Genomic DNA, 8233 nt, shown 5'->3' with positions numbered 1-8233 from the left:
ATTTCTGAAAGCTGGCTGACATGTCTTTTATGCATGTGAATCCATGTTGCCTTGGCTGCTACAATGTTTGCCACCTTGTTTTTTGTATTCCAATGTAATATGAAAATGTCAGTCCTCTTTTCTCTTCCTTTTTGATATATTCTTTAGTGAAGTCATGTGAACTTTGTTGAGTATTGACGCAATCTTGTATGGATGTTTGAAAGGTGGGATCGGCATTTTTGAAAATTCATGTCCTGATGTTGAAAAAGAAAGTTTTTTGGGGTTTTTGGTTAGTTTTCCTTTTTTTTTAAGGGTAAAGTACAAAAAACTACCTCAACTATTGGTGTCACGACACTTTCATACCTCATCTTTTTAAAATGACAATGTCATACCTCATCTTACGAATTTGTGTCAATGTCATACCTCCGTCAGTTTTTCTGTTAAGTGTTGACGTGGCTAGATACGGGGATCACTCACTAATCCAACTGGATTAAAATATAATAAATATATATTTTAATAATTAAAAATTAAAAAAAGATTATATTAAATCTCTTTCTTTTCTCTCTCTCCCCCATCTCTCTCGCCTCTCTCTCTTCTCTCCATCCCCAAAACCCCTTCCCACTCGACCCCCTCGACCCCTTTCACTCGTCCCCCCAACCTTCCTCCACCACCCCCTCTCTTTCGCCTCTCTTTTCTCTCTCTGGACACCCATCTACATCCCTCAAACCCTTCCCACCCGTCCCCCCCAACCTTCCTCCCCCTCACCCCTTCTTCCCCTCGCTCCTCGTCTTCCTCAAACTCAAAACCAGAACCACCCAACTCATATCCCACCCCGACCCAAACTCAAAACTAGAACCACCCAACCTAGATCCCACGCTCCCGTCTTCTCCGTCTTCCCCGAATGGTTTGGACCACACCTAGATCTGACAATCCGTTAACCCTGTGTACAATGTCTCGTTGTTCAACATTGCCAACGCATTCACAGCGTCCTCATGCGCCTTGATCGACTCGACGCAACGGAGATCTGAGTTCTGCCAAATCTTCAGGCTCGACACAGCGGAGATCCAGAGGCATTTCTCGTGGCCCGATGCGACGTAGAAGAGGTTGTGGTTGACGGCGAGGCAGGTGATTGAGAGGAAGGGACGGCGGGGCGGGAGAGTGGTGAAGCAGAGGTGGGATACGGAGAGGTTGATGGGCTCTAGATGGGAGAGTTTTTGGAGGGAGAGGTTGCGCAGAGAAGATGGGGGCAAGGGGAAGAAAGGGTGAGGGGGATGAAGGTTGGGGGGAATGGGTGGGAAGGTTTTGGGGATGCAGGTGGGTGTCCAGAGAGAGAAGAGAGGTGAGAGAGACAGGAGAGAGAAGGTGGATCCACAATTTTATATATATAATTTTTTTTTAAATTTTTTAAATTTTAATTATTAAAAAATATATTTAATTATATTTTAATCTAATTGGATTAGTGAGTGTCCCCAGTATCTAGCCATGTCAGTATTTAACAGAAAAATTAATAGAGGTATGACATTGTCATTTTAAAAAGATGACGTATAAAAGTATTGTGACATTAATAATTGAGGTAATTTTTTGTACTTTATCATTTTTTTTATGTACTTTCACCAATTAATCGATTGTATTAAAGGAATTTTAAGTACTGACTTAAAAAAAATCAGTAATCTGATGTGGACATCAGAGAGCCGCACAAAGGGAGTCGCTGGGAGTTCAGATCTGGTGTGGCAAGATTTCCTCTGCCCACCCTCCGCCTGCATTTTGATATTGACAACTGTCCCTTCATTTAAAAGAAAATGAAAAGCCCAAAACAGTGAACGGGCTCCCATCCCATTTTGTCGATCAAGTTCCCTGAAGATTTTGAAAGAGGGAGAGAGAGCGCAAGATGAGGTTTAACTGGCGGCGTAGATGAGCGGTTGTCGGCGGCGGAGGTAGGCTGGGGAGCTTTGGTGTTGTCCGGTTGTAGTGTCTTTTTCTAAGTTTTTTATTTTTTTTAATTTTTTTATAGAGTTAACGGAGTTAAGTTGGTGTGAAATGCAGGCAGAGGGTGGGCAGAGGAAACCTTGGCACAGCAGATCTGCGCTCAGTTGCTGGACTGACCATATATATACAAACACCAAGATTTCGTTATCCGTTTGTGGACGTTACAAACTCTTCACTTCCAGCATGGCTTCGTCTTCCTCCACTCTGCTCTTTCCATTTGGTAATCACTTTTGTTCTTCATTTTTCTTATTCATTTATTTATTTATTTATTTACAATCCATGCATTACTTTAACATCTTCGTAGTTCTTATCAATCTCAGTGCGATTCATTTCAAACTTTTGAAAACGATCTTCTGTTTCGTTCTAATACAAACCCTAAATTCGTAACTGTAACATTTGCCCCTCTGTTTGGAGGGAGAGACGAAAATGTTGAGACCAATCGAGAATGTAGTGAATTTTCCATTCCAATTCAATCCTCGAGAGCAAACGAGGCCTAAAAATTGATACATCAAAAGGTGTTTTAAACGGCGTGTGATCCAATCCAAGAAGCTCTGTGCTTGCTCATGTGTGTGTGTGTCGCGGCTTTAGATATGCTGTTTCTCTTTTTTAAGTTCTACCGAAATGCAATATCACAGTATTAGTTCTGTTGCTTTTCCTACAAGTTAGGTTCATCTTCTGGAAAAGGGATGTCCGCAGATTACCAAGGCGTTTCCTGCAGCAAAGTTCAAGGGATGCTTATCCGATGTTCTAATTCACAAGTTACTATAAATGCTACAAGGTCAAGAGTATGTAAGGATGAGTTTAATGTAATCAAAAGAAGAGATATGATTGGGTTGCTTTTCGGAGTTTCAAGCGCTGTGGCAGGCGCATTTGAAGCTGAGGGAGCTGGTCTGCCCCCAGAAGAGAAGCCTCGACTGTGTGATAATTCTTGCGAGAAGGAGCTTGAAAATGTATGGTGAGGTTGAATTGATCCCTTGGCTGCATTCTATATGCTATGGGTGTTCAGTTGTTAATTATTCACTTCAAAACTCTAGCAGGCTGTAAAACTTGGATTTTACTGATCTCTCAATTTATTCTCGTAAGTCCTTGAAAATAATATAAAGTTAAGGAAATAATATCTTGATTAAACTCTTAGCTCAAACTGGAATGAACGAAGTTACGTTGTAGGGGGAAGTTTTTTTTCTGTAGCTCACCCAAAGAAAAAGTTCTACTTAGGTCTTTTAGAATCAGCTTTAAATGATATTTTCCCGGCATTAACGTTTAGTTTCAAAATAGATAGGGATTATCTCTAAGTTATTAACCAATCCAAGTTTATAAATCTAAGTTCTAAATTATGATTCTACGCCCTAAAACAATCAACCATGTCAATAAAATAGATATCAAGTTAAAGAAAATTGAGTAGAAGTGAGGTCTTCACAACGCTTCCCGCAGGAGCCATCTTAAGCTTGAGAAATACTTGCACAACTTTATAACAGCTCATATGAATGCACACTGTGGCCTTCATTTGGTAAGGACTGGATTGTTTTTTATTAAAGTAGTCATACCGATTCTTTTCTTTTGGGAGTTCAGTGGGTGTCTGTCAGTGGCAAATGCCTTTTGTTGATATGATCTATCAATTGTACTGGTAAATGATGTTTGAAATTGTCATTTTGTTGAAGGTGCCTATGGTAACTACAGAGTCTGGTTTGCAGTACAAGGATATTAAAGTTGGTCAAGGCCCCAGTCCACCAGTCGGTTTTCAGGTGTGTAAGATTTAAATCATCCTGGCTTGTGAGAACTAGATTTCACTGCAATCTAGAAAAAAAAGGGGATTTTCTGAAAGCGTTTATTGTTTGTGGGTTTCTTGAGTATGTTGATTGATTGATTGATTGATTCTCATACTTGGTTTGTGTTATGAACACGCGCTTGATTATTAAAAAAAAAAATTGAATGAATTTTTCTTATCTGATATTGTCTCTGGCCCCCTCATCTCGGCTCTTTTGTGATTCCCCCTTTCTTACCGATAGACTTCTTACAGTCCTTTATAGAGTCACATGTGGTTATTTCTTCTGAAGCCATAGCAGATAGGATTGTGCATACTTAAATCTACCCGTTGATTTATGGACATTTGTTTTTTGTGTTTCTGACTCTTATTACATTGGCGCTGTTTGCATAATTTCTGTATTAACAGGTAGCAGCGAATTATGTAGCCATGGTTCCATCTGGACAAATATTTGACAGGTAAGCATATTGTTATATCTTGATAGAAGTGGAAAATAGAAATGAAATGGCTTAATGTAGATCAGATGATCTTTTGGTAAGAAACATAAGTTTATGAAAAATAAAATATAGTACAACCACTGCAGACAAGTTGTCCCTCTAAAGAGATCTGAATTTCTGAATCAACAAAGAGAACGTTGGAGCCCTCGTTTCTATTTGTCATTATCGTCCTCTCTTTCAGGTTTGAGAGTGGCAGTTTGTGCCTTTGACCAGTAATGAGGAGATACTCTCACCTAATCCTCTATTTATTTTTTTGTTTGAAAAATTTGGACACCAAATTCTGAGTTTGTCCCATGAAACCTCCAGCCCATATCCCCCACATCCGAGTTTATACAGACTCCTACTCCATAATGCCTTTTGCCTTCTTACCATCACTAAACGTATTGTGCTTCTCACAAAAAAGGGTTATGCATGTAGTTGGGTTTACCCAACTCAATCAATTTCCCTGAACAGACTCGACCACCAGTATAATGCTATTGGATAGTGAAGAAACAAATGATCCACATTTTCAATCTCTACTTGTGCACCATTGGGAAAAAAGACAAAATGTGGGTCTTCTCCTTCGGATCAAATCACAGTGGACTTAGGGTTCAGGGTTTCAGGGAGCTGATTACTGGTTGTATCGTGTGTAGACTAACTAGTGCAAAACCACAGTGCATAACTTTTGCATGCTGCTTAATGATATTTATAAAAGGCTACTATTATCCAACAATAAGGTATCTGAGAGAGTAAAATTCATATTGGTAATGTATAACTGTACAGTCTTGTTATTTTCTAAAGGTTAGCTGTGCCGGGCTTAATTTGTGGAGCCGTCGTACATTTTTATCTTTTTTCTGTGGAACATGTCTTGTACTTGACAAGTTTTGATGGCGGGTAGGACTAGACTCAGTTTCTTACTCTTTTACTCTTTCTTCATTTGTACAGTTCATTGGAGAAGGGTCAAGTTTATATATTTCGTGTTGGCTCTGGTCAGGTAAGCTCTACAAATGTCTCCAAGCATATATGTTTATTCATCATATTTTGTTTCCATCACCCCACCTCGTCACTTGAGAAGAGTAATTTGGATTTATGATATTGTGGTCTGTTTGTGCGTAGATTTCAAATTCAGTCTACTTAACATTGATTCTTCTTCTTGAAACAATTAACACGCCCCAAATACGATTTTTGGTTTCCCAGTAATCAATGGAATAAGAGGTATTGAAGTTGTTCTGGGGATAGCATGTTATCATACAATCACGCAAGCAAAAAATTAATAAAAAGAAGAAACCCTAAAGAATGAAAGCACTTGTGATGTGCATGACTAAAGTGATGTCTCAATGGTTCTTACTGCATCATTTGAAGTGCTTTATCACATTTTCAATTCATTATAGGAATTCCAAAGCGGAACAACTTTCGTGGGGGAAAAGGATGTTTGCTAATATTTGTAATTCAAAGTAGAACAGGTGATCAAGGGACTTGATGAAGGGATCTTGTCCATGAAAGTAGGAGGGAAGCGACGACTCTACATCCCAGGATCGGTAAGGCTTTTACTTGGCTTTCTAAGAAATCATAGGATGGCAGTTCTAATCTTTGTGCCTTTACTCTGCTTTTGATTAGTTGGCATTTCCCAAGGGTCTCAATTCAGCTCCGGGAAGACCAAGGGTGGCTCCAAGCAGTCCGGTTGTTTTTGATGTGAGCTTGGAATACGTACCAGGCCTTGACATTGAGGAAGAGTAAGAGAACAGATGCCTCTCTTCTTTTATTTATTTTTTCTTTGTAGTTGTTGATCTTTTCTGAACACAGGAGCAACATAAAAGATCCATAATGTAAGCACTTGCACTGAATATGTCAATTAATTCAATTTTTTCTTCATATTTTTTTGCAAAAAAATATTAAATTGTCTTTCTTTAAATTGTTTCGTGAGATTTTAGAATATTATGCTGATCAAATCCATGTCAGTTTGATTGTTTAAGATGAGGTAAGTCCAAATTCTCCACGCTTTGGTGTTGCGGCTTTTCTTTTCAACCCTTAATAGAAGGACAAATCCGCACATGGATGTCTCATTACACAAACTAACAGAAATCAAAGAAGCACCATTAGACTAAGCGATAGTTGGTACCTAGAAGCCACTGAGAGACAAAGACTCGTGTCGCTCTCAAGCAACTAGCTCTGGTTGCTGGTGGGAGGAGGGGGTTCATCGTTGAGGCACAAACTGTTTGATTTTCCTAAATTAAGAGTTGAGTTTGCCGAATGATATATAGGAGGTTGCAGGAGCAGCATCTCTGTTGGGAGTAACATTTTAAGTACAAGCCCTTGTGTTTTGGAGATCTGTAAATGTGGTTTGACTCACCTCTTCCATTTTATTGCTTTCCTTTTCTCTTATGAGATGAAAAAGAAGATGCAAATTCATATAAATACTTACATTTTTCACCCAAAATTATTATTTTACATCATTTTACCCGACTTGAGATGGATTTAAATCATAACTAGCCTTATTCTTTTAGTGAGGCGAATCAAACCTAAGATGTAAATTCACAAAAAAAAAAATTAAAAAAATTAAAAAAATATATTTGCGTTAAGACGCTTAGTACCGTAGCTAGCGAGTTCGAACCAAATAGTTATGATTGACCCATTTTTGGATTAGGAGTAGGCTTCGGGTGGATTTCGAGTTAGGCTTCAAGTCATTGACCAACCCAATAGCCTCGGGTTGGCAATGTTAGAACCCATTGCCACCCCAAAGAAAATGAGCAAACCAACCCACCCAAACTATTATTACGCGAAGTTTGGGTGGGTGGGTTCTACAAGTTGGAATTAATTATTTTACTTTTTATTCCTAATGTGAGTATGGGCATCACTACATGTTAGTTAATATTTAAACTTTATTATTAAAATAAAGTATAAATAGAAAAGTGCTTTTATTAACTATTGAATTTTATGTATTTGTCTATTTGATATGTGCGCTTTAAGGGAAGGAATTCCCTTTTTTTTTTTTTTAATGGGGATTAGTTGTAGGACCCATTTCACATTGAAATTCAACGATCTAAACCGTCTACTTTGTAAGTCTCGATTCATAGATCATTCTTGAAGAAATTAAATTCAATCCAAAATCGTTTGCCTACTTAATTATCATGATGAAATTTCAATTTTTTTTATAGAACGAAGTGTTGGTCTATTTTTTTAAACTCAATTAGATTTACTATGCCACGTAGTAAAAATGCAACTCAAACGAAAGTAGCAACCCAATTAGCAAATTGATCACGAGCAGAGCCACCCACAAGGCTAAGGTGGACTGTTGCCCAATGAGGTTTTTTGTAAGTGTAGTGCTCTCTACACACCTATTTCTATTTCTCACACATCCCTCTCAGTTTTCAACCTTCACATGGAATGAATTGATGAAGATAAATGTCAAAAAATTAATAAGGGTGTGTGAATAGCACTACCCTTTTTATAAACTCATGCTTTAATGGCTTATGTTAATGATGTAGCCTATATAGCCCACCCAATTCCAATTCATATTATTATTTCATGTATATTTAGTATAGGAGTAATAAATAATATTTTTTTATGCTAAAAATAATAAATTAGAATCGCCCCTCCCCCCTTCTATCCTATTCATTGAAGAAAATTACCATTTACTCTATGCGATTTAGACTTTGTACTTCTTACTCAAGAATTTAGTTTACAATTAAATCCCTATCTCCGCAATTATTTATGTTTCCTTACGATTTTCCAATGAATATAACCTTCGGTACGTTCTTAATTGCTTTTATTTACGTATTCTTGATTTATTTAGTAGGTTAATTCTTTATATGGTCCTTGAAGTTGGATTTGGATCCCATTCGGATCCAAATTGTGGGGATCATAGGGATCCTCGCATCTTAGTCATTCATCGTGCTGTTAGAAATCATTTGACTTTTTTTATTTAAAATTAAACATAAATAGTACTTGACAAAAATTGGCCGCACGATGTACGATGAACGGCTAGGATGTGGCGATCCTAGTGGATCCGGAGAGGACCCTCTTCCCTTGA

The 8233-nt window shown here is 38.0% G+C and overlaps 1 protein-coding gene across 1 annotated transcript; it reads left to right on the top strand.

Moving 5' to 3' along the window:
• Positions 1–1814: 1814 nt before the first annotated feature.
• Positions 1815–6075, top strand: LOC137723080 (peptidyl-prolyl cis-trans isomerase FKBP16-3, chloroplastic). The gene is made up of 8 exons (XM_068462234.1): positions 1815–1913; positions 2023–2185; positions 2632–2915; positions 3624–3707; positions 4136–4185; positions 5149–5197; positions 5667–5741; positions 5821–6075. The coding sequence occupies exons 2-8, from the start codon at positions 2149–2151 to the stop codon at positions 5938–5940; spliced, it is 699 nt and encodes a 232-aa protein (XP_068318335.1). The 5' UTR covers positions 1815–1913; positions 2023–2148; the 3' UTR covers positions 5941–6075.
• The last annotated feature ends 2158 nt before the right edge of the window (positions 6076–8233 follow it).

The sequence above is a fragment of the Pyrus communis genome, chromosome 17 (genome assembly GCF_963583255.1).
Source record: "Pyrus communis chromosome 17, drPyrComm1.1, whole genome shotgun sequence".
Taxonomy (NCBI): Eukaryota; Viridiplantae; Streptophyta; class Magnoliopsida; order Rosales; family Rosaceae; genus Pyrus; species Pyrus communis.
Note: the sequence above shows the minus strand (reverse complement) of the source record. Positions and strands in the feature narration are given on the sequence as shown.